The sequence below is a fragment of the Pan troglodytes genome, chromosome 4 (genome assembly GCF_028858775.2).
Source record: "Pan troglodytes isolate AG18354 chromosome 4, NHGRI_mPanTro3-v2.0_pri, whole genome shotgun sequence".
Taxonomy (NCBI): domain Eukaryota; kingdom Metazoa; phylum Chordata; class Mammalia; order Primates; family Hominidae; genus Pan; species Pan troglodytes.
The window spans coordinates 166,460,662-166,488,009 of record NC_072402.2 but is presented as its reverse complement, the minus strand read 5'-3'; the positions used below and the strand labels follow the sequence as shown (position 1 = coordinate 166,488,009).

Below are 27,348 nucleotides of genomic sequence, written 5' to 3'. Positions count from 1 at the left end.
CATTACTTTCAATGGCAAAAACTGCGAATACTTTTGTACCTTTTGCACCAACCTAATGCGTTTTCAAAAATTGTTAAATACACTTTGTGAGACAATGACAAACCCTTGAGAGGAAGCAATGTGGAGGAAGGTTCAGTCTGTGAGTGTGCAGTTGAAACATGAGTGGTCAGTCTTTGAGGCCCTAGAGAAGGAGGTTAAGGAGAAGAGCTGTTTTCAAGGACTGACCACACTCCACACGCCACCACCAACAACCAGTCCTGCCCCAATGCCTGAGCCCCACAAGGCATCTGAAGGATACTGTTTTGTATGGACCTGTCTGTGGTGGGGTGTTTGTTTGTTTGTTTGCTTGAGACAGTTTCATTCTTGTTACCCAGGCTGGAGTGCAATGGCAGTATTTTGGCTCACTGCAACCTCTGCCTCATGGGTTCAAGCAATTCTCCTGCCTCAGCCTCCTGAGTAGCTGGATTACAGGCACCTACCACCCTGCCTAGCTAATTTTTTGTATTTTTAGTAGCGATGGGGTTTCACCATGTTGGCCAGGCTGGTCTCAAACCCCTGACCTCAGGTGATCCACCCGCCTTGGCCTCCCAAAGTCCTGGGATTCTAGGCATGAGCCACCGCACCCGGCCCTGTGGTGGTTTTTAACTGCAAAAACCCCAAATGCCCCTCATTCAAGCTATTCACCTGTTAAACCACAAGAGGAGAAATTCAGTCAAGAACTGAAGACAAGAACTTCTCTTACAAAATAGAGGTCATCCACTCAGGAGGAAAAGACGCATTGGGGTAGCAATTAAGCCATCCCTGGGCATAGCTTCATCACCAGCAGTCCCCATCCAGGCAGCATAAGAAAAGCTCCCTGAGCCTTTAAATGGTATCAAAAATTTCACCAAACACATGGCTCCAGAGACAGGAAAGAGCTTTATCTCGCTCAGCCTCTGAGGGCTCTGCCTGCCCAAGTGCCTGATATCTCCCTTTGAATTAAATTCAGCTGTCTGGAGCCCAGCTTCTTCTCCCCAGAAGCCCTGGATATGGGCTCCTTATCACTCCAGCTAACCCAGAAATTTGCTAGCAGTGCACTTTGGCAAAATTCATCTCCTCTGTCAACTGTACCTTTCCAGTTGAAGGCATTTATTTTCTTCCCCTGGGTATTGGGAATTTTTCACAAGGGTGGGGAAATAGAGCTTTATTTTTTTATTAACTTTTTTCCCTATGTTATACAACTTGACTACTTGGCCCCCTTCAGCTTCTGCTGAAAGGATTTCTGTGAACTTTTCTTGTTTCAAGAGGAAGGTTAAGGCCCTACGGCTGGAAGTGTCTGGTTGCTTGTGGCCTGAACCCGACCAGAACTTTATCAAAGTTCATGATCATAGACCAGAGAAGAAGTTCATGTTACGTGAGTTGCAAGTTGTTGGTTTTTTTTTTTTTTCATCCTTATCTAAAGGGTTTATTTGGGGGTTTAAATTTTAGGATTTACCCTCCACTTGTTAATTTTCTGGTACCTTAATCTGGAAGGGTTTCTACCAGTCACAATTTGTAATTCAAGGTTATTAGTTGACCTCCTAAATCAGTTATCTCTTTGCTTTGAATGTCTTTGAACCCATTGGTTTGTCCATCTGTTTCACACTTACCTGCCCTTGGCCTTAAATGTGAGATATCCTTTCCTACAGACATTAGTCTTGTCTTCTAGTAATGAGGGGCCACGTCGTACACTTTTTCAGGTGCCCCAAATGCCTAGAACAAAGCTCAAACCTAATAGCCTCTCAATAAGCACTTCATTTATTATTAAAAATGAAATATGCTTATCTCTCTAGAAACAAGAAACTTTCCCTTTTCATCGTCTTTTTTTTTTTTAAATTTGGGACTAGTTACTAAGTACAAAGATAATTAAGGTAAGCCATGACCAGCCACCCATCTCCTTAGGAGGTTTTAATTAAAACACCGTAATTGGACATTGCAGGAATGAGATTATTAGCTTTATTTAGCCATTCCCAAAATTATCATGCCTCTGGTATTTAAATCACGTTCATTTATATTCTCATCATAATTGCTCGAGTCCCATTGTCATCGCAGTCTGTTGTTGGCTTTTGAAAGGCCAGAGGCCAGTAAGGATGCTTAATTTGAATACTGGAATTAATTTATTTCCACATGCTCACAAGGCCATTGGAGCTTTTGGACTCTGCACTTTTACCAAGTGAGGTTTTTTTGTTGTTGTTCAGACTTTCAAAATATTCTGCAAATTTTTTTATTTTGTTTTGAATTGACACACAATAATTGAACATGCTGATAGTGTACAGTGTGATGTTTCAATATATGTATATATTATGTAAAAATCAAATCAGAGGATTTAGCATGTCTGTCACCTCATACATTTGTGGTGGGAACATTCAAAATGCTCTCTTCTAGTTATTTTGAAATATGCAACACAATATTGTTAACTGTAGTCACCCTACTGGGCACTAGAACACCACAACTCACTCCTCTCTAACCATAACTTCATACGTGCGGATCAGTCTCTCCCTATGTCCTCCTCTCGAATACCCTCCCCAGGCCCTGGTAAGCACCATTCTCCTTTCTACTTCTATGAGATCAACTTTTTTAGATTCCACATATAACTTAGATCATGTGGTATTTTGTCTTCTGTGTCTGGCTTATTTCACCTAACATAACGTCCTGGGGTTCCATCCATGTTGCTACAAATGACAGGATAGTTTATGGCTGAATAGTATTCCGCTGTGTATATACAGCACATTGTCTGTATCCATTCATTCACTGATGAACACAGGTTGATCCCATATCTTGGTTACTGTGACCAATGCTGCAATGAACATGCGAGTGCAGATACCTCACCAACACAATGATTTCATTTCCCTTGGATATGTACCCAGTAGCAGAATTGTTGAATATGGTACTTCCGTTTTGAATTGTATGAGGAACCTCCATACTGTTTTCCGCTGTAGCTGTCCTAATTGACATTCTCACCAACAGCGTATAAGAGTTCCCCTTCCTCCACATTGGTGCCAGCATTTGTTATTTTTTGTCTTTTTGGTAATAACCATTCAAACTGGGATGGGTGATAGCTCGTTGTGGATGAGGTTTTTTAAAGATGGAAAGAAAGAAACACAGCTCTAACACAACAGTGTTTGATCATCTCTAGTGTAGCTTACGCAACCTGTGTCTCAGTCCCTGAGCCTGCTCTTCCTACCTCTTGAGATTCCAAGGCTCTGATGGTTTTCAGTTTCATGGCAATAAATGGAGGAATTTGGGGTTCCTTTTGGCAGAGCAGACAGAAAGAAGAGCACAGGGCTAAACATTAAAACATTGTTGTTCACTAGCTTTATGATCTTGGACAGTTTGCTTAACCCCCTATTCAGTTTCCTCATCTCATGCTAAGGGGGAAAAAAAGAATGGAACCTAAATCATGGGTTTTATGAGGATCAAGTGAGATAATGTATACAGAGCACTCAATGCAGTGTCTGGCACATAGTACACATTGAATACATGTTAGTTGCTATTACGAGACTGATGGCTACTCTTAGTTTGGACCCCACTGTGTCCTTGGGCAAGTCCCCTCCTCTCTCAGGGCTTCTCTTTCCTTGCCATCTCCATGGGCCCATCTAAGTGTGGGCCCATCTAATCATCTCAGCAGGCAAGTTAGGACCTTCTGCTTTCACCATGATAATCATCCCCATTTTACCATTTAGGAGAAGAACAATGTGGCTGGGCAGGAGGCAGGTCCCTGGTTATGGCTCAGTCTTTCTTCCCTCTGATAACTTCAGGGGGAGTTATACGAGCAGCAGAGATGGGATACTGGGCACAATACCCATGCAAGCAGCCGCAGGGACTTTCCTTGTGAGAGTTTGGGCTGGAGACGCATCCCTCCCCTCTCACTCACTTGAGTGTTCCCTGGACCTGAGGCAGCACCACTGATGATCAATGAGGAGCTGGGAGGGGCCTCCATTCTCCCAGGCTCTGCTCTGTCCCCCTTAAAGTCATCAGGCCATGGTCCAGGGGGCCTTAAAGACATTTGAAGGTTAGGAATTATAGTTTCTGCCCCGTTTGGCACAAAGACAGCTTTGGCTTCAGATAGAGAGCCCAGAGCCAAAGTGGTGACCAAGACCCCCCAGAGGGGAGACGCGTACTTGAGCCACATCCTCAGCCCCCTTTTCTGGAGAAGAAATCCATCCCAGCAGAGCAGCATTTTAGTGCCACTGAAAGAGCTCCAAGAGCAGATAGTGTGGACACTTATTTAAAAATGAAGACATGCAGAGCAAGTCCACATGCTCCCAATCAAAACATCTTATAACAGGGGTTCTATAGCCTGGTGCATCACTGTGCTCTGAGTTAAGGCCACCTTCCTTGCCAGTACATAGGCTCACTCAAGGACAGTGTGGGTCATGAGACCGCCATAAGAGCATGCTGTACAAGAGGAACACACATGTGCATGCAGACAGATGCTTTCATCGGAGATATAGAAAGTGATTCCTTCTATCCCAATATAAAATTGCTATTCCCATTCCTCTCTGTTTCCCAACTTACAGTCATATAATTTGCTGGGTAAAAAGGTAGGTGTTTCCTTACTTTGTCCTCCTTGGAAATCCACTGCCTCTACCTTCCCCAACATGTGTGGACAGTAAGGGCTGGAAGGGGTGGATTTGCTGACAGAGCTCAGTAGACTGCTTAGGACACCCTGGCTTGTGCAAGTGAGATAGGCTCAGAGGGGCCCCAGGTGACTTGGACAAGTGATTTTGCCAGCATGGAAAGCTGTGGTGGAAAGAAGAGAGCTGCAGACAGAGTCCCATCTCCCACGGCCACTCCACCTCCCCATTCTACAGCTCATCCTACCTACCAGAGGCCAGGCACTCAAAACTCAGGAAGCTTCCCTCAGGGCCCTTCCAGAAGGAACACTCACCTCTGTAGCTTTGTGACATTTAGCCCCTCCACATGTGCCAGGCTTCTGGGCGAGTGTCCTTATGTACTTATCTTCTCATTTAGCCAAGGTATGCTTATGGGTCCGTGCTTTGTATGGAGCCCTGTTTTAGGCACTGAGAGTACACCAGTGATTAAGACCGAAAACACCACTGCCATTATGGAATTTACATTCCAATCTCAGTCCAGACAGGGAGCAAAGTGGAGGGACTTCTGCCATCTAGCTCTCTGTGGCCCACAGGGAATGGGCTTGGTCCATTGGCATCGATCACAGGAGAATGTTTCTAGGGAAAACGAACCCATCTTTCAACCTCATTGTAAGCCAGAAGTGTTTCGTTTAAACAGGAAGGTAACGTCCTCATCATGTGCGAATGCCTGGCTGGTGAGCTGCCAGCCCAGGGTGCTATCAGAGGCTATAATTACCATTGTTTCTCTCTGCCTAATTAAAGGTGTTGTTAGTGACCTGGTTAAGGAATCTTTTTCAAAGACTTTTTTTGCCTTGACAGCATCCCTTGAAATGTAGCACACACTGCCAAACAGAATGGGAGTCACCCTGCGGAAGACCCAGCCACTTCCCAGAGGGACTCAAGGCTGTGCCCTGGGTCTGGTTTAGAACAGAATTAATTTCAGCCTGGAAGTCAGAAAGGGGTACTTTTGGAAGAATTCCATGTTAGAACCTCCACCGCCATTATAAGCCCTTGAATATGGTATCTTTCTTTCCCCTTTTCCAACACACCCCATTCAAGTAATATTTCACAGATCAAAAGAGGGAGGGCCATCCAGTCCCTCCACCTGAACAGATGGAAAATGCAAGAGTTCAGACTCCCATTCCTGACATTTCCAAACAGGAAGGTGTCCCAAGTGTGGGGCTTCTCCCTGGCTTTGTCAGGTGTGCTCTCCTCTTGACGTGGAAGGCCAGGCTCCGCAGTTTTCTTTAGGGAACGCCATCTGTACTTCAAACACCCTGACATCTGAGGCCAACTGCTCCCAACCTCCCTTCGATGTGGGTGATGGGATGGGAGCCTTTCACACCGTAGAATTCCCTTTGCTGTCTGCAAAGAGAGGTGGAGCAGGGGAGGTAAAGATGTTAGGTATTTTCACTCCTTCTCAGAAAGAACTTCAGTAATCATGCAATCCAAACTCCTTATTCACTGACATGGCACCAAAAAAAGCTCAGAGAGAGGTACTGTGACTTGCCAAAAGTCTTACAAACAATTTGTAGCAGAGCAGGCCCAATAATAACAATGAACATTACCAAACTCTTACCCTGTGCCATGTATTCTAATAAAGACGTCTCAGGCATTACCTACCTTTGCCTTCACAACAAAACCATGCTATGAAATAAGTATTGTTATTTTCCCCATTTTACAGATGGGAAAACTGAGGCACAGGGAAATAATGATGAAATGATAGAACCAGGAATCAGATAGAGGCAGTAGGACCCAGAGCCCACATTCTCAGCCACAATACCCTCCCATTCCTGAGCTGAGGCTCTTACAGGTTGGCTCTCTGTGGTTGCCACTTTCTCAGAAGTATAAAGGCTTTCCCAGTTTGGAACAAGGCCAGCATCACCACTCTCTCTAGGAGAATGTTCCAGCTGGGAATTCAGTGTAAGTCATCATCTTTCTGGCATTTTCCATGGTCTCCATTAGATCCACTTGTGTAGCACTGGCAACTTTGAGGTCCATGTACCCTGGACAAGAATATTTTCTCAAACATCCCCACTATGAGGCCATTTTTTCAGTTTTTGTTTTGTGTATATGTAAGTGAGGTCAAGGGAAATAAGAATCTTTGGTCATTGGGCTGGCACTTTCTGCGGGGGTAAACGTTCCAAATTAAGCTGTAGATGTCAACTGGAGCCCCTGCAGGAGGATCCATCCTTGGGGCCATGAGGACTATTGAACGCGGAGAGCGCACTACCTTCTGTTTGAAGCCTCAGCGTCCAAACGGGACACCAGGCTCTGCTGGTCGTCTGGCTCAACCCCTATAGCTAGACCCACTCTGGCTTCCTAGACTCAGTTTCTCCAGTGAACAGGGGCCAAACCAAAAATCACTTTTTCCCTGCAGATTTTTTCATGTTCTGTGTTTAATCTACAATTAACAGCCCCCAGCCAGAGGCCCCATGTCCAAGCAGTGAGGCAATCTGCAGACCTCATCTAAGTTTGGTCTCAGTCATGGCTCTTTTCCCTGAGAGGACAATCTGGAAAGACATTGAAATAACCCCCGTTGGCTGGATCCAGCAGCAGTAGGATGAGGTCCTGGGAGGGATGTGGGGTTGGGCTTCTGTTTTGGACCAAAAAATCCACATTTGGAAAGCTAACCATATGATTAAGAGTCTTACCTCACTTTGAGGGAATAGTCATAGCATGCAAATGTTTACAATGTCCTTAAAACATTTGCATTTACTTCTTGTATTCAGGATTTAATGTGACCACCACAGAAAGTGATTTAGATTCCTGGTGACTCTTTGAATCTTGAGTTGGGTTAGTAATGGATATGTCTATCTACATTTGGCTTTCTAAATGAGCTCCTTAGGTACTATTTGCTTGGCTTTCTGTCACTTTGCTTGAAATTCACACTGATTCTCACCTCAAACAAAATTAACAGCTGGCTTCAAAATCTGTAGTAACTTATTCACCTTTTTTTCAGGTGAGATAGCTTTTATTTGCATGTTCCCTGGACATAGAAGCCATCTGGAAATGCCTTGGGTGTAGCTGCTGGTGGGGGTATTAACACTTTGACAACATCAATGCCGCAAATGAGGACATTCTGCCACTTGGTTTTGATAGCCCCGTGGCTTGCAGCCACTAGAGAAAGGTCTAAAAGCTATGTTTACACTCAGCGTCCCATACCAGCTGAAACCCCAAGATGCATCCTGGGAAAGTGGTCCCATCATATGCTCTTTGGATTCTAGCAGCATATTTTCATGTGTGACTGACTCTGAGGGCCCCTCTTTCTCCAAAAGATGGAGACGACAGGATAACAGAGCAGGCGAAGCAACTCAAACAGTGAGGTCAAGGTCAGACTCTCTCGTCTTTGCTGAATATTTAGCCTGTGGCACCTGTGTCTCCCAGGTGAAGGGAGATGTCAGCTGGTGATCATTTCTCAGATGGCTGTCAGGTCATGCTTTGCCCTTAGGATGCTGGTTAAGGACACAGAAGCCCAGGCAGCTCCTGACACTGACATAAGTTGACCGTTGTGTCTTGGCTCCACAGCCCCCCACTCGGAGCCCCCATCCTGCAATGCCAACTCCATCTCCTGCCCTTCGCCCTGCACGTGCAGCAATAACATCGTGGACTGTCGAGGAAAGGGCTTGATGGAGATTCCTGCCAACTTGCCGGAGGGCATCGTCGAAATGTAAGTGCACCTGTCTGACACCCCCCACAACTGTCGCTGGCGAATTCAGCTCCCTGTCCCAGCCGATCACCCACTAGGCCATCAGCGTGTGGGGCTGTTGGAGCTGACCATTAAAAACACTCAGGAATCTCCTTGCTGTCCTTCCACACTTTCCCAGCTATGATAGCTTGGTGGTCAAGAGCATAGACTCGAGATCAGAATCAGCAAGCTATAGCCTAGGGCCAGGGGTTCCCACCGCCTATTTTTGTAAATGTTTTTGAATACCTCCACATCCATTTATATGTGTCCTGCCTGTGGCTGGTCTCATATGGCAGTATTGAGCAGCTGTCACAGAAGACTGCATGGCCCACAAGGTCTAAAAAGTATGTTCTCTCTGGCCCGTCCCAATGAGTTTGCAAACTCCCCTTAGAGTCACACTGTATTTGTATCCTGGCCATACCGTTTACTAACTGTGTGACTTCAGGTAAAATAATGTCTCCTTCATCCTTTGTTTTCTCACCTATATTAATGTGATAATTATAGTATGACACCTCAGTGGGTCATTGTGAAAACTAAATGTAATGCTACATGTGGAGCCCTTCATACAGTCCTCAGCACATGGGCAGGTACTCTGTAAAATAGTGGTGGAAGTGGTGGGGCGTAAATAAATGATTCACTCATTTCTTAGCTGCCATTATCTGAGAGGGGGACTGAGCTCTTAATTATCTCAGATCTGATTTTTGTCCTCTAGATTAGATCGTTTTTAGGTAATGACACAAGATTGTGTTTGTCTCTGTGTGTACATGAATGTCAAAAATTCCAGTAAAATGTATTTGTCCACATAGTTCGGTCTAGTCCACTCTCCCCTCATACATTAGAAAATGGCCAGTATCTCATTCTAAAATGAGTAGAGGGCCAGTCAACACTGACCTCAAGATTACTCTTTAAATAGCGACAGTTGTTTTCATTTTTTTGCCTTCACCTTTAGTTGGCTTGATTAAAAAGGTCATTATATGGAGCCCTTCTACTGAGAACATCATTAGGTAAAATCCCTCCAAATAAAAGATACATATTCCCCTTGCCTTTCTGCTTTGTCGTAATCTCCCCCCTTTCTTCTTTCCTCCTCTTCCTCCTCCTCCTCTTCCCCCTCGTCCCCTTCCCTGTGTGTGCCCTTCTGTTCCCAATGCATTCCAATTGATGACCATTGACTCCTTCATTCATTCTTGTATTCATTCAGTAAACATCTGTTGTGAGCCCACTATTTTCCTGTCATTGTTCTGTGCTTGGAAAGACAGAAACAAACAAAAGAGACACATTTCTGCCTGTATGACACTTGCATTCTAGTGATGGAGGGGATAAACAAGCAACAAAGTAAAGTAAGTTAGATAACATGTCAGAAGGTAGATTCTGTGGAGAAAAATAAAACAAGAAAAGGACATGAAATAAGCGAGAGAACCAAATGGCTATCTGGAGGAAGAGTATTATAGGTTGAGGGAATCGCATGTGCAAAGGCCCTGAGGCTGGAGTGGGCCTGATGCTCCAGAAGGCCAGTGTGGCTGGAGTAGAGTAGACAAAACGGATGGTAACAGGGGATGAGATCAGAGAGGTGTAAGGAGGGGCCGCATCCTGGGACGTTTTAAAGACTTTGGCTTTACCTTGATTGAAACGGGAAGAAGCATACGACTTACCACAGTGGAGTGGAGACTTCGCTTCTTCTTTCTTCACCTACTTTGCCAGCTTTTCTTTGATTCCTTTACAATCCCATTTTCCAGCCATAGTAGACACAACCCATGCCTCCGCACCCTCTGGCAGGCAGGAGCTGGTCAGTAAAGAGTCCTTTCTGCCTGCCCTCTCCGCCTTCTGCGGCCCTCCAACTTCCTTTCCACAAATACTGACAATTCATTCCCTTAGGGTTTTAATGCACCTCTCCTTCAGTCCCTGTGGTCCAGTGCTCTAGCTTTAGAGAGCGCTCCCTCTACGGAATCTACTTAGTCCTCACCTACTTCTCCTGCTCCTCCTACGGCCTTCCAACATACTATCTAATTTACTTTAAATATCTCCCTCCTTCCATCATTCCTCCTCTTTCCTATCCTTGCTCTCTTTCCTTTTTGCACTGTTTCCCTTTCATCTTTTTTTTTTTTTTTTTTGAGAAAGAGTTTCACTCTTCTCACCCAGGCTGGAGTACAATGACACAATCTTGGCTCACTGCAACCTCCGCCTCCTGGGTTCAAGCGATTCTCCTGCCTCAGCCTCCTGAAGTAGCTGGGATTATAGGTGTCTGCCACCACACCCAGCAAATTTTTTTGTACTTTTAGTAGAGATGGGGTTTTATCATGTTGGCCAGGCTGGTCTTGAACTCCTGACCTCAGGTGATCCACCCGCCTCGGCCTCCTAAAGTTCTGGGATTACAGGTATGAGCCACCGTGCCCGGCCTCCCCTTCATCATTTTCTCCCTCCCTTGATGCATTTCTCCCCTTCTCGCCCTTGCCCTACCCATGGTCTTCCCACTTCTCTTCCCCACTCTGCCCACCTCTTTCTCCACCCAGTTAACCTTCACTTCCCTTCCCTCAACATCCATGCCACAGTGGGCCTCTGGCCCTCCCACAGTGGGTGTTCAAGACAGAATTCCTGCCAGCCCTCATCTCATTTCAGATTCCTATGGATCGTTCCTTTCCTTCCCTGCCCTACCTTATTCTTTTCTCCTTCCATCTGCCAGGTTTTTTTCTCTTTGGCAGCCACAGACCGTCCCTCGGCTAGGTTCCCAAACTGCAGTCTGATGAAAGAGTCTAGTCCAGGTAGCCAGGCTGTAGCCAGTGAGCCCACCCCAGCCCTGATTGAGGGGCTCTGGGCCTGCCACCCCCCTTCCACTTCACATCTCTATACTCTCAGTTTGGACCTCGTGGATACACAGCTCAGCTCTCCAGGAGACAGAAATTGCAGATAACAACATCAGAGGTGGGCTCTGTGCAGGCCAGACCATACCTGGAAGGTTGGACTCACCTGGATGTGTTGAATTTTAAAAGCAACATTGACAAGCTAGAACAGTAATTGCCAAAAGCCTGTCTATTATGACTGAGTTTTTCTCTGATATCAGGTAAAGTGAGAAAAACAAGAACAATGTGATATTTTTCTATTGAGCAAAAATATTCAGTTTAAAGGAGCGTCCTTTAAGTTTTTGGACTTCCTTATTTTGTTATCATTGTTTTTAAAAATGTCTTTTATTTTATAAAATGATAGCCACTGAAGACAGAGTAGTCCCTGTGTGTTATCTGTGTGTAATTATTGTATAATTATACTTTATGTGTATCATATAGTAGACACACACAGATTGCCATAATTGGCAAAATAAAAGGTCTTGTCACCACCTAGTCTTTGAAATCCAAAAGTCTGAGAATGATCATCCTAGCTAGAGTGTTTCCAGAAATAAGCAGAGACAAACAACCAAGAGGTTAAGAGTATAGACTGTGGATCCCAGCAGACATACATTCCAGCTTTGGCTCTGCCTTGTAGCCATGGGCAGATAACTTTTCTGAGCCTTGGTTTCCTCAGTTGCAAAACGCAGAGGCTAATGGCACCTCCTTACTGGTTCTTATGAAAGTTAGGTGAACGAATATAGTAAAATGCTTAGCATTGTGTCTGGTCCATAGGATATACTATATTAACAATGCTTGTTGTTAGTTCATACTGGCAACTACTACAACTATCACCACGACCTTTATTAGGATGATGACAATGGTTAGAAACCACATCCTAGGAGCTGGAGCTACCTACACAAAAGATCCCTCCGTAAACATAGGTCAGTTCTTTGAAGGGTTATGGTTGAGAGAATAGGTTCTGGAACTAGGCTAGCCACTTGCATTATGACTTGAACTTGGGAGTAGCTCATCTTCATGCAAATGTATTCATATATGTAAATAAGACTGCCCCTGTGTATTGGGCACCCACGGTCTACCAGATGGATTGCCGAGGACTTTTCTTGCTGTGCTTGCCTCCTCCTCCTCTGTGATAAAATGAAACTGAAAAATTAAAGCAGAGGCGGCAAGTTTCTATGGCTGGATAGGGCAGTTCGAGAGGTGACATGTAAGAGAGAACTTGAGAGCAGGTTGGAGGGGGGATCCTGCTTCTTCCATGTACCTGGGGACCTGTGTGATGGCCTAAAAGTCTTCTACCATGTGAGAGGTCAGCAGATGGGTGGGAAGATGAGAAAAAAGGGAGCAGAGAGTTGAAACAGCAGGATGCACCCCAGGATGAATAGGAGTTATCTGATTTATCATTCCAAAGACATCCAAATGTGTTTTTTTTTTTTTCTTATTGAGAATTCCACTCCTTGTCCATGGCCACCCATATAATCCAGATTTGTACTTTCTCCTTAGGAATGCTTGGTACTGTGTTAAGCTCTCCACTCCCTATTCTCAATCCTTAGCTACTAGTGATTCTCTTAAATTGCCTTAACCTTGGGAGGGGCTCTGCACTCCCCAACTTTAGGGGAAGGGGAGGGGGTTGCCTATCTCTCATGCAAAACAGTCTCGCAGACTCTCTTCAGTGTTTTCCAAAGCCAAAGCAGCTCAGAGGAGTGTGTGCTGGTGTCCCCGAATACCAGAGCCCATTCCTCTAAAAATAGTTTTCTTCCAGAGAATCCACAGTGAGATGATGATTCACTGCAGATTTTCTTCGAAGCTGAGCTCCCACCGATGGCACCATTCTCACTGCACCCTGTCGGTTCTCTGAACCAGCTCTGGCTTCCAGCAGGTTTTGATTATGGGAAGCCCCAGAGACCCACATGTTCCTCTGCTCTGTGGTCTTCAGACGCCCTCATGAGCCTTCAAAAGCTCTGGAGGGACCATCTGTCTTTAGAGTCCCATCTTCTTCCACTTTTGCTCTGTATCTCCCCATGGTGGTATCCCGTGTCTCATATCTTCTGCTATGGAAGCTAAATGTCTTCCATGAAGAAGGGCTATGGACAGGCTTCCGTGTCCAGTCACAAGTGAGAGCATCTGGCAGGGGAAATAGCCCCAGTTTTCACCCTGCCTCCCCTTAACCACAGTGTCTCTCTGAGATAGGGAGGCAGCCACTTAACAATAGCAAATATTCCATTCTTACCAGCCACCAGGGGGTTTAAAAGACACACAGAATTAAAAACACAACAAAACAAACCAGCAAACAGAACCAGAGAGCTGGAATGTTCTAGAAATCATGGACATCAGTGACTCTTGGATTTTCTGAGAGCACCAGGTTTCCATGTAAGGGACTGTCACATGGAAGGAGGGGTGATAGGGTGGGATGGGAGCAGGTGGTACAAAGGAGAAGCTGATCAGACAGAGTGACTGGGAACAGAGCATTGGGATCCACACTTGGGGGTTCGAATCCTTGTTCTGCCTCTTACTTTAAGCACATTCCTTAACATCTTCATGCCTCATTCAGTTCCCCACTTTGCCTAAAGGGGGTCATCATACCTACCTAGAAATCTCCCGTGAAGATTAAATAACATAACATGGAGAAAGTGAGCACACTGCACTGTTTGGAAGCTACTAAAAAGAATGTAAAAAGCAAAAACATCTGCACATGTATATGTGTGTGTCATCACAGAACGATTTAGTCTCAAGTTCCCATGCAATTCTTCATCCATTTTTTTCTAAGACAAAAAAATAATTTCCTCTGTGGCATCTGAGCACATGCACAGAATAAGCAAAGCAAATCTGGCTCTGTGCTGTGTCTGTACCTCTGCTTTCTGTAGGCAATACCAGGTGTCTACACACAGCACAGGTTGGGAATGGCTTTTCTCAGATATGCCTACATTCCTCATCTTCTCTATGGATCAAACATGTAAACTGGATGGGAGAGTCTAATACACTTTACCTTTTTCTTTCTTTCTTTTTTTTGAGACAGAATTTTGCTCTCATTGCCCAGGCTAGAGTGCAATGGTGTGATCTTGGCTCACTGCAACCTCCGCCTCCCAGGTTCAAGTGATTCTCCTATCTCAGCCTCCCAAGTAGCTGGGATTACAGACACCCACCACCATGCCCAGCTAATTTTTTGTATTTTTAGTAGAGATGGGTTTCACCGTGTTGGCCAGGCTGGTCTCAAACTTCTGACCTCAGGTGATCCAACCGCCTCAGCCTCCCAAAGTGCTGGGATTACAGGCATGAGCCACTGCGCCCAGCCAACAGTCTACCTTTCTGAAGAACCATGAGGATCAATGGTAAAGAAAGAGAGAGGCCAGAAAGGGACTGCCCCAGAAGGTGGGCCCAGAGCATAACCTTGAAAGGAACCGTCCTTTTTAGCCTTCTTCCAGCATAGGGAAGCATCAGGAACTGAACCTTTGGGGTCTAAGTTGTCTGGTCCAACCAACTAGCCCAGGATGACTTAAAGGAAGAATAAACATGGGGCTTCCTTCCTTCAGCGTGATCTGGACATCCTAACAAGAGTTCCCAAGTCAAGCAAGGCTGAGAGAGATGGGAAAGAGTTAAGAAACCACAAAAGTGGCTTCTGGGTGGGAGGCAGGATAGCCTAAGGGTTAATAACACAGGGACTTCAACCAGACCAACCTGGATTCAAATTCAGGCTCCACCATTCACTAGCTACCTGACCTTAGGAAAATTGACTTCTTCATACCATTATTTCCTCATCTGTAAAATGAGTATATTAATAATACTGCTTGGTTCATAGTACTGTTGAAAAAAAAAATTTGAGCCAGTGTGCAAGGAAGACAGTGTCTGACATATCAAAAGCCCTCAATAAATGGTAAATGTTCATCATATTATCACCACCACCAATGTTTCCACACACTCCAGGACCTTTTAACCAGGTGACTTGCAGACATGCGCCTGTGCCGGCTGTGCCCCTGCCAGTCTCCCTGGCATCATGTTGACTTCTGTATTGCTAGAAATATATTGTGTTTAGTCACATGTTTGCAAATGACAGATCATTAAGGAAGCATCTGAGGAACTAGGGCAAATCAATACAGAGCACAAATGGCTGAAATCCCCATCAGATGTTCCCATTGTTTTTGCTGGTGCAGGAAGACACTCAGATGTTTGATTTGTATGTTTGTTTTTATGCTAGTTCTATTAAATCAGTTTGCAGCCTGAAGAATGTTTGCCAGACAAAGAAAGACACATGTGCCAGTTAAGAGAGACCTAAATCAGCTGTTGGCTTCAGACACATCCCTAAATGTGACAGTTTTTGCTGATGCGAATGCTTCTTTTTGTTCTTCCCATTGAGCTTTTCACACTAGGAGTCTGGACCTTTGCATCCTTGTTCTAGGTTGCAGGACTAGGCTAAGTGCAAAGACTTCCAGGGGTACCTGCTGCACAGAGACTGCATGTGAACACGCACACATGTGTGCACACTTTCCAACCTTGCTTGCATGACAAAGGGGCCATTTTCCCTGTGGATGAGCTGGAAAGGACTAAGAAAATGAAGGCCCTTCAGCTCCAAATGGCATTCAGCAAAGCCTGGTGATTAAGAGTTTGGGCTTTGAAGTCAGATGAACTTGGCTTTGAGACCCAGCTCAACCTCTCCCTGACTTTGTGAATTTGGGCAAGTGACTTAATCTCTCTGAACCTCAATTTTCTCATGTTTAATGTGGAGGTGGTAATAACTAATAAGATCTGACTCATAGAATGTAACTATTAAGTCAGACAAACCATGTGAAACTCTCAGCCTGGTGCCTAACAACTAAGCACCTGATCCATCATAGCTCTTGGTGGTGGTGGTGGTTATGGTTATCCCTCCCCTTTCCTTTACTTTACATTGAAGGTACACAAACTGTTCGCAACCACGCTCCCACTGCAGACAAATTCCTGCTGCCTCCTGGGGCAGGGTTGACCCTCATCATGCAATGGCCTTGGCACTCCAGGAGGGGCTGGGTGTTCAGCCAGTGCCCAAAACAGCCTGAGAAGCTGAGTAACTGCAGACAAGAATGAAACCCAGGCCAGGCGTGGTGGCTCACACCTGTCATCTCAGCACTTTGGGATGCTGAGGCAGGAGGATTTCTTGAAGCCAGGAGTTTGAGATAAGCCTGGCCAACATAGTGAGACCCCTGTCTCTACAAAAATAAAAGTTAAAAATTAGCCAGGCATGGTAATATGGGCCTGTGGTCCTAGCTACTCAGGAAGCTGAGGTGGGAGGATCACTTGAGCCCAGGCGTTCAAGGTTGCAGTGAGTCATGATCACACCACTGCACTCTAGCCTGGGTGACAGAGCAAGACTCTGTCTCTTAAAAAAAAAAAAAAGAAGAAGAAGAAGAAGAAGAAAAGAAAACCAAAAGCCACAGTGAGCAAGTGTGAGGGGTGCAGGATGCAGAGCAAGATCTCTGCCAGGCTTAACAGGCTAAGCCTGGAATTCTTTTTTCTTCATTTGGAAGCCACACCTTTGTACTCCATTTGCATGTCTTATGTGTATTCACATCTATATTTCATCTTCTCTGGGCTCCTGCAGCTTTTCCCTGAATACCTACTTCCACAGAGACTGCATGACGTCTCTGTGTGTGAGCCCTGGGGTCTTAATCCCTTAAACTGTTCTGTGACTTTGAGAAAGTCCCCTTCAGTTCCTCCATTTTCACAAATATATAGAGGCAGCGTATCCAATGGATAGAAACAGAGATATCAGTTCTGCCCGTTCCTGGCCCTGTCACTTTGGACAAGCTATTTGATTCCTCTAGGTTTTCTTTTCCTCATCTGCAAAATGGGGCCAATATGGTTTACCTCACAAGTGGAAGGATTAAAAGAGATAATAGACATAGTCAATTAGACCCCATAAATGATGGCTCTTGATGTTTATTATGGTAGCAATAAAATTTGGTTCTGTGATGCTCTTGGGCTGGTCTCTCTCATCAGATTCTCAGACTCCTTGAGGCCAGCGTCACATCATGTTCCTTGATTAGTCTCTCCCTCAATTCTTGCACCCATCATTAAGATGGAGGGTAATTGATTAGGAACTGCATAGAGAGCCCACAGACCTCACACCCAGTGCTAGCCTGACTTGCATGGGCTCATTGGCCTGCAGTTGGGAGCAGTGGATCCTCTTGCAAAAACTGAGGGGGTTGCCATTGTTACAGACAGTGGCTTTCCCTGGAGGCATCATCCAGCTGAAATCTCTTGCCACAGTGGCAGGTGAATGACGGGATTCCTGGAGAGCACGCACCACCTGACTGGCAGCCCCAGAGATCCATGGAGCTGCTGCCTTGGCTAAGAAATCTCTACTGAACTCTATGCTCAGCTGGAAAATGAGCATGTCCTTGGAACTTCTCAGGCAAGGCAGGCTGTCTCAAGTCTGCTGTCTCTGTGGGTGGCTATATCCAGTAGCCCACAGTCTCTGAGACCCTATGGTAAGCTTTTGTGGCTCTCTGTGAGCAGGCTAGCCAGGCCTGTGACTGTGCTGCCGGTAAAGTGCACTCCCCGCCCCCCTCCAGCAGGGTACAAAGGCATTGTTAATAGACCGTGGCAGTCTCATTTGTAGACTCTATTCATCCGGCAGCCAAGAATGATATGTCCTGATACTCCCTCTCTCCTCTCACCCGCCTTTCCCCTTTCTCCCTGCTTTCCCCCTTCCTTTTGCCTGGAGAGTGATTTGTCTGTGTTATGGGTTGGCCTGACAAACCATTCCACATTAGCAGCTGAGATGTTGTTTGAAATGGGAAAATTGCTGGCAAACTGCTCCATTAGCAGTTCCAGTAACAAATATTCTGTTCCCCCAATGAAGATGAGATCGCAGAGGCACAAATTAATACGACTGTCTCCCCTACTCTACAGCGGGGATTACTCTTCAAGATGAATGGGTTCGTCCCAGCCAGAAATGTGCATCCACTAGCTGTAGGCTTCAAGGAAGCCCGTTCCTCCCATCTATCCCTTTTGCTCCCACTACATCCCCTGCCACACACACTTTTTTGTGTGTCTTCCCAGCTGAGGGTTTGGGGAGCATCAAGGCCAAATGAGGGATGATGAAAAGATCTGCACCTTGGAGAGAAGGGAGATGGATGAGGATGAGATCCTGAGCCTGGGCCAGGGTGCCATTCATCACCCCTAATAGAGCGCCTCACCTCCCCCACATGCCTGTTTCCCACCACACCTGTTCTTGGTGAGAGGAAGTCATTTGAGAGATGAAAGAATAAAGAATGGAAATGCTCACTCATTCCCCACGGCCCCTTCTCTTCCAAGGAAGTTCTGGGCCCTGGGCCTGCAGCGTCTCTTGTTGCTTTCAAAGTAATAGGAGAGGAAGCATTTCAGGAAACTCCATAAGAGGTTAAAGGCACAGATTCCAGCAGCAGACCAGGAGAGTGGTCCAGTCTGGGCCCCTGGGCCTTGCAGGATGTCAGGGAGCCAGTTTGATGAATGTCAGGCTGGGAGCCTAAAGACGTTAAGGCTGTTCCTGCACTGTATTAAAACAGCCCATGGAAAATCTCAGAAATGAAGTCAACCATTGACATTTCTGCCCCATTAGCAGTGTGGCTGACTGTTTAACTGAGTAGTGACATGGTTCCGTGACAGATAAGCATTGCTGGCCCACGGTCCATCTCTTTTTACTCTTCCTTCTCTTTATCCCTTTGACTTATTCCACATTCTGCTTGGTTACTTCTACAGCTTTCTCTGAAGAAGACAGCTGCTGCCAAAAGCAGTTTATAATAATCAAGAATCAAAAATCCTCAAGGAAAGATCATCCTTTCCAGCTTTCTCCAAAGAGAGTTAGACCCTTGGACAGGTGCTCCATGTACTAGGACCTGAGTTCTCTGGCTGCTGCAGTGTTTTGTCTGGTCTGCCACAACCAGACCATGCACCTGTGACAAAAAAGACCTCCCTGTCCTTAAGGCCAGAGAACACAGTAGCCCTCAGTGACCACTTGTTGACAGGTGGATGGTTAATTCACTCTTCTCTGCTCTGTTTCCCAGACGCCTAGAACAGAACTCCATCAAAGCCATCCCTGCAGGAGCCTTCACCCAGTACAAGAAACTGAAGCGAATGTGAGTTTCCCCTGTGGAGAAATGGGCCCAAATGTTTTCAATTTCCAGGGTTGTTTGCAATGTGTAGTGGGCAACCTGTCCAGGTGACGGACCATGTCCATTCCTCCTGGGCAGTTCTGTTTCAGACCTGGAACACTGTCCTAAGCTTGGGAGGTTAGATGTGGAAGTGTTGCCTGAAGATTGTGAGGTGTGTGGGCTTGGACATGTAGCGCTAAGAGCCTCTCCAACTAAAGCAAAGTAAAACTATCTGTATGGGAGGTAGAGACGAATTAGCCTGGAAAATCCATTTCACCATTTATACTGTCCCTTGGCTCCAGTGATGTGGACCTAAAATAGGAGTTTCAGCAGAGATGTGATGGTGGCCCCGCAGCTGTCTACACCACTGTCACCAACATCCCTCCAACCAGGCATACATTCATATAACAAATACCAAGTGAATGTCTGCTGCAAGCAAGGATCTATGGATAGAGCAGTGAACAGAAACCAAGTCTGCTCTCACGGAGCTTGCATTCGAGTGGGAGAACGCAGAAAATAAAGAAACAAATATCAGAAATCAGAGTATCAGTGATGGTGGGAGGGTGTCTTTTAGGTAGGTGTGCCTATGAAGGTCTCTATGTGCAGGTGGCCTAAAGAAAGGAAGGAAGGGAGCCCTGAGCTCTCAGGAAAGACTGTCCCAGGCAGCAGGAAAAGCAAGTGAAAGGCCTTAGGGAGCATGTGTCGATGGTTTGTGGAATAGCAAAGAGTGGAACAAGTGAGGGGAGAGGATGGGGCTTGTGTTGGAAAAGTTGGTACTAGATCACATGCATCCTTTACCGTGGTACAGACTTTCTGTTCTTCCTGCATGAAATGAGAAGCCTCGGAGGGTATGGTCAACATGTGAGCACCCCCTACATCCCCATTAGCTCTGTAAGTCACATCACTCCACCACTGCATTACATCAGTGCCGGGTGACACCAACCCTGCTGTTCCTCCCTCACCACAGCAGCTTGGACGGCACCATTGCATCACCGCCCTCATCCCCACCATGTGACAATGTCATCATTCTTCCCCATCCCATGACGACCTTGAGCACTGCTCTGTGAGTCACTCAGAGCTGGGGGCTCTGCAGGGAGGACAGTAGGATTCAGAAACAGCCCAACCATTGCCATCACAGGTATTAAAATTCTGCACAGATACTCCTTCCCTTTTTGAGGCTAAGAAATCATTTCGTAGAGCCCAGTAACCGAGTTGCTGTTTTCATTCCACTTACTCTTTTCGCATCCCCCCACACCTCACCCTCCCACAGAGGAAAGAGAGAGTCAGGTAGAAATATGCATGGACTCGGTCCTGCTTCTTCCTTCCACACGAGGCTGATTCATTGCTTTCCCTTGAGTGGGAGGGCCCACATTAAAGAGGTTAAGTGTCTGCTGATTCCTTTTATGTTAAAAATAAATATCCCTGCGAAACAGTGGCATTGGTAGGCTTTACCCTCAGATCTTGGGAAGCCAACTTCCCATCTCCCTGGAAATCCAAACCAAACAAGCTTTTCTTCTGGTGCAATTCCAGAAGTGGAAACCAACATAATGAGGCAGCTCAAAGCACGTACTTCTTCCCTCCTCTTGGCAGCATTCCTGCTGGAGGAGCTGTATAAATATAGGCCTTAATATTTAAAACCTCGGGCCATTAATCTCCTGGTGTCCCTGCTTCCCCAGCCCGCTCTCCATGCATCCCCCCCCCCAATTCATTTTTAAAGCTCAGCTTGATTATGCAGCCAGATAGTAATTTCAGTGAAAAATGACAAGTTCAGTCACTGCCCCAACCTATATCTCCTACATGATTTAAGTTACTGCTCTAATTTTTTGTGAAGTCCAGGTAATTTAAAGCTTGACTATGTTTTACTGTTCCTTCTCCAACCTATTGGACTTGCCATGATCTGTGCATTCAAAATTCATAAGACCTTCTCAGTCACGACCTGGAAAGTGAATTTAATTTTTGATCACTTATGATGCTACTGATATTTATTATGATGCCCTTTTTTTCCCCCAAGAGGATGGCAATAGAGAAGAGAGCACACTTAAAAATGTTCGACTAATGGAACTTCAGAAACCTAGACTGAAGTGCAATCAATGGTTTGGGAGAGGTGGGGTCCCTGGTGAGAATGGATTTCAAAACCCTCATTTTTCCTAAATATACGTGACCAGTTTATCCCTAATGTCTAACAGGAGGAAGTTTCCCCCTCAACTGTGACTGAACCACATCCTGCTCTTATCTCTTACCAAAAAAGAAAAGAAAAAAGGGGAGGGGAGAGAGAAAAAAAAGAATTCTCTCTGAATGAATGGCTTTGTCTCTGCCTATTCCTAGTGGTTACCTTCGTACAAAAAACATTCCAAGTACAAACTAAAAGGTTGAGTATTCCTTATCCAAAATGCTTGGGGCCAAAAGCATTTCAGAGTTCTGAATTTTTCAAAGTTTGGAATATTTTCACGTACATAATGAGATATCTTGAGAATGGAATCCAAGTCTAAATATGAAACTCATTTATGTTTCATATATACCTCACACACATAGGCTGAAGGTAATTTATACAAAGTTTTTAATAATTTTGTGCATGATATGAAGTTTTGACGGCAATCCATCAGTCACATGAGGTCAGGTGTGGAATTTTCCACTTGTGACGTCATGTCAGTGCTCAGAAAGTTTCAGATTTTGGAGCATTTCAGATTTTGGATTTTTGGATTAGGGATACTCAACCTGTATCAAAGCAGAGAAGCAGTAGAAAGCACTGGAGACAGCCCCTCGGTCTTGCAAATTTGGTTAACTGACTGGTAGGCCTGACACCTGGGCTATCTATTATTGTGCCAGAATGGGGTGTTGGGAATTCTTTTCTCTTACATGCCCTTAGGCAGAGCAACTCATTCCACAAGCTCCAGGACTTCCTAATATCTCACACTTATATTCCCTGCATGACCTTTGTAGGCACTTGAATTTGCCACCTCTATTCTGAACAGTCTGGAAAAGCTACCCCTTCTTGGTCATCCAGTTTATAAGCCCCAGAGGACCAACATGGGTCTGAGACCATTTTCTAAAACATTGCGGCCTGAATTATATGACCTAGGGACCACCTACATGGAATCACCTGGAGATGTGTTACATATACAGATTCGTAGCCCCAACCCCCAGCCTACAAATCAGACTCTCTGGAGTGCATTTTTAATCCACACCCTCATGAGGTTTGAGGAGCACTGGTCAAGAGTCATCCCAGTGCCCAGAATCAGTTCTAGGAGCAGCTGCTGTGGCTAGGACAGGGTCATGCATGGAGGTCAGTGGGCAGCTGGAGCCATCTCCCATCTGCCTTCCAGCTCAGTGCCCTGCGTTGTGCCTCCATCACAACAAAATAGCAGAGGGGGCCTTGAGCTGATAGGAGACTTGAGATGCTTGCTCTGTGCCCAAATGGCTGTGTCCAGTCACTTATGGCTCCAGGTACTTCACCTCTCAGGGCTGCTGTTTCCTTCTTGCAGAATTAAGAATTAAGACGCAGTTTGCCAAATGTTCTCACTTATACATGGAATCTAAACAAAGCCAAACTCTTAGAAGCAGAAAGTAGAATGGCGATGTTCAGAGGCCGGTGGGGTGAGGGTGGGGTGGAGATGAAGATGACACAGATGTTCGTCAAAGGGTGCAAAATTTCAGGTAGACAGGAGAAGTAAGTTCAAGAGATCCATTGTGTTATACAACACGGTGAATGTAGTTAACAACAATGTATCGTATACTTGAAAATAGCTCAGAGAGTAGGTTTTAAGTGTTCTTACCACAAATAAATGATAAGCATGTGAGGTAATGCATAGGTTAAGTAGCTTGACTTAGCTATTCCACAATGAAAGCATATATCAAAACATTGTGTTGCACACCAAATATGTATACATTTTTAAAAGACTAGTTGAGTACAGTAGTGAAAAAGGAGGAAAGAGTAGAACAAGGAGTTTGATCTGTAACTGACTGTGAACAATCCATTGAGAGAACTCACTACCTTTGAACCAGCCTAAATATGCAGTTTTTATAATAATAAAAAAAAAGACAAAGTGACCAAGGTCAATTCCCAGCTAAACTGTCTATCACTTCTCCAATTCCCACTCTCCATCACCTCCAAACCGTGGGGCATCTCACCTCATACTGTAGGGAGAGATGGGTCCAGAAGTCTAGTTGTGGACTGAAAACCAGTTTGCCCTCCCAGAGCTAAAGCAGAGGGTTTCCGCGCTGGCCACATAGCTTCCTCTTGCAACTAGAGGTCTCAGCACCTTGAAGGGACAATTCATAATCAGGGGGAAAAAAGACAACACAGGCCTTCCCGCTAGTCCAGTCTAAACAGATCCTTCGTGTTTGTCTGGAATGCTTTGCCTAGGCAGCCATGCTGAGGGCAAGTGAGATTAGGATAATCCAGAGTATTTGCTTGTTAAGACCCTTAAACAAAACCGGAGCGCGGAAGAAAAGCCCGGTGTAAGCTGACGAGTTTGTGAGCGCAATCTGCGGATTTGTCGGAGGTGATTTCGCCAGCTAAAGGGATAAACTAGACAGCTGTGCCGAAGAGCCTTAACCTGTGAAATATCGTTCAAAGTACAGGCTTTGGAGGCAGGGAGGGGAGGAAGTAGAGGCCTCAGCAAAGGTTGTGGCATGGTTCTTTTGAAATCTATTAGAAGAAGGAAGGAAACAGGCTCAGAGAGATTCCCACTGCATGTGCCTCAGAGGCTGGAGTGTCTGGCTTCGCTGGAGTCAATTGCTTAAGAATCTGCTCTGTTGTGCTTTTTTTCCTCCACATTCTCTCTTCACCTCCTTGTTGACCTTCCAAGATCCCAGCTCTCCCACTTCTGCACAAAAGCAAAGACCCATTTATTTATTTTGTTAAAGAAAAAGAACTGGAGAGGTTTGATGTCGCAGGAAATTGGAGCATCTCTCCTTCCAGTGACAGGATCCCAGAGGCCATCCCTGAGCTAATGACTCTAAGAGAAAGAATTTCCCCTCAGTGAAGGGCCATTAGCAAGAGCTGGTGTCCAGGTTCTCAGAAGTCACTGGGATGCCCGTAATTGAGCAGCCTCAGGGCCTCTGGGAAGGAGCCAGGGTCGAGGAGATTCCTTTGCACCTGCAAAGCCAGGTTAGCTGCCCCAGGCCCCGGGCCCAGCATTAATAGAATCCTCCTGGCCCACAGCATCCCTCTTGCTCTCATTATCCAAAGCCTGGGACATTCTTATGCCCTGGACTTGCTCCCAGATGAGGAACACACTGCCAGCCAGTGACAAGCCCACATCTCCAAGGCGTCCCCTGAGAATCCCAGGATGTGCTTACATCACACAGCCTAGAGCTTGTACCAGACCAGACAGAGACTTAAGTCACTGCTCAAAAGCTCCTTTCAGGTCAGGGAGGAAAAGTCACTGGGGAGGTGAAATGACTCTGGACTTTCTGGGAGAAAAATGAGCAGCTGCTGAGGCATGAGGCAAGAAAATGATGCCTACAGGAACCCTGGCTTGTGGTTGGTTGGGTGAAGCCGGTTCCTGTTTCATCTGTGCCGTTAATTGCTTGGTAATGAAACGTAAGGCTCTAATTTGACTGGGCTCAATTTTCCACCTACAAAGTGATGGTTCACGTGTTCACAGCCTCGTGTCCCAATGAAGATGCCACGGGTGAGTATTCTTTGAAAACCAAGAAGAGTGATGTAAATGTGGTACACTTTATCATGAGGTAGTTGAACTGAAGGCTCTTTAAGCTCCTTCTCTTGCACTATGAATAAATGAATTGCTTGATTGATTGATTAATCCTTACCATTTTGAATGTCTGAAATGCTTGATTCACACTTAGGAGTGACCGTTATCGCACCTTTGAGCCATGTTCTCAGACTTTACCGTTAACGTTTTCAGAGACATCAGCAAGAATCAGATATCGGATATTGCTCCAGATGCCTTCCAGGGCCTGAAATCACTCACATCGCTGTAAGTGGGGCCCGAGTTGGGGCCTGAGGTGAGGGGAGGGGGGGCGCTGGAGGGAAGAGAGACGCAACCATATTTTTCAGGAGGTGTTTATCAAGACTTTATGTTCCCTTACACACTTGTGGCAACCTGGTAAAAGAAACAAATATTTCTTCAGGGGAAATTGATCTTGGGGAATATTTCTACAACCCAAATGCATTATTTTTATTGATTAAGCGCCTAGCAGCTTTCCCAGTTATTGGCTTCTAATTCAAATGCATCTTCTACTCCAACCTCACGTCCCCCTCCCACCCCACGTCCCCCTCCCACCCCACATGCCACCACAGCGCTATCTTTCTGGTGTAAGGAGAGATGGTGATGCGTGTTTATTACCGCTTGGCCTTGCCAAGGGAAGAGCTCGTTTTCTTCTGCTGATTTTCAGGCTTTCTCTCCAGACCACCCTCGTGGCCATTGTCCTAAGAAAACATCCACCCCATCCTATAGCCCTTCCTGTCTTTGATTTTGAAACCCATAGGCAGCCCACTGGTTGGAACCAAAGCTTCACCCACCAGGGGTTCCAAGACCCCTGCCGGCAGGAAGGTATAGAATGTCCTCATTCTGTCAGTCACTCATGTGTGGCATAGGGAAGTCACTTGAGCCTTCTATGGATGCTTCTTAGTAGGCAGGATGGGGACAGTGATCCCATTCCCTCCTAACACATCCAATGATGATCACGTGTACAGTAAAACAGTAATTAGTAGTGTTTACTGAGCATTGACTGGGTACCAGGTACTGTTCTAGGAGTCTGTCAAGTTTAGTCCTCACCACAACCTAAAATATAAAATATATTGTCATCTCATTTTTACAGCTGAAGAACTCAGACAATCTAAGCTCCACCGAGACAGGGATTATTATCTGTTTTGTTCACGGATGTATCCCTAGTACCACAAACTGTGTTTGGCACAGAGTTAGTATGTCAAAAAAAATCTTGTTTTGTTCAACCATTTACTTATTCTAAAATGTAACTTATCCAAAGTCCACAGTAACAGGTAGAAAAGGCAAGATTTGAACCCATGCTGTCTGGCTCCAGAACCCACACTCTTGATCAGTCTGTCTATATTTTGCCTCTCCGTGCAGCTATGCAACCTGTTTACCTAATTTATGAGTGGGCAGGTAACCAGATGCACATATTCCCCCCACCTGGCCCCATCCCACCGGGAAGGGGATGAGGACTGGGAAGTCTCAGATTCAGCTGTTGCCTGCTGCTTGCAGAGTAAATTAGTTTCATTTATCGAATAGAACATCTGGCTGGGATATCAAAGATGGGACCATGTGTGAGATTAGTGTCTGCTTGTGCTGAAGATCACAGAGGAGAAGGGAGAGGAGCCGTCTGCCACCAGGATCCTTTCTCTGCCCCCACCCTCTCTCTTCCCTTGTCTGGTTTCCCTCAGCCAGGATTTGGAGATAGTCTGAGGGCAGTGAGGTGCTTCCTGTCTCGTAGGAAAAGGAATTCAAAATCTAGTTGCCAAACATGAAATTGGCATGCTGCTGCCCGATTCTGAAATATATGTGAGCATTGTTTAAATGAAGCACCTCTCACTCCCGATTTATTCATTCATTCATGCAGTAGATGCCTACTGTGTACTGGCAGTATTATAGGCGCTGCGAGTATGGCAGTGAACTGTACACACAGGATCCTTGGCCTGACAGAGCTTACAGTTGAACACAAGCACACCCAATCCCAGCTCAGGAGCAGCCAAGGTAAAGGGCTGGAGAGCCTTTACCCCTTACCTGTGCGTGCATTCATTCATTCAACAAATATTTATCGTGCTAGACTCTTCTATTTTGGGGTCTAGAGACCCAGTCATGAACAGCCATATAACGTTACTACACTCATGGGGCCTACATGCAAGGGAGCTGGGAGGTGCGGGGGAGGGAGGCAGAAAAAATTAAAATTAAATACATATTTAAGTAACATAATGTGACATAAAGATAAGTGATATGAAGAAACTAAAATAGGGTAACAGGTGATATAAAACATTAACTAAAATATTAAAGAGACACCTCCCAAGGAAGAGATGTTTGAGCTCAGACCTGAAAGGCAAGAAGAAGGTAGTCAAGCCAAGACCTGGGGTGGGAAGCCAGACAGGGGTACACCCAGATGCCTGAGGAGACCACACAGGCAGGAGAGCCTCA

General features: G+C 45.7%; 1 protein-coding gene across 1 annotated transcript in view; it reads left to right on the top strand.

Moving 5' to 3' along the window:
• Positions 1 to 27,348, top strand: part of SLIT3 (slit guidance ligand 3) — a 636,015-nt gene that overhangs the window by 487,286 nt on the left and 121,381 nt on the right. The window contains exons 9-11 of the mRNA XM_016954159.4: positions 8,142 to 8,283; positions 19,148 to 19,219; positions 25,105 to 25,176. Coding sequence (XP_016809648.2) covers positions 8,142 to 8,283; positions 19,148 to 19,219; positions 25,105 to 25,176 — 286 coding nt within the window. The remainder of the gene's footprint in view (positions 1 to 8,141; positions 8,284 to 19,147; positions 19,220 to 25,104; positions 25,177 to 27,348) is intronic.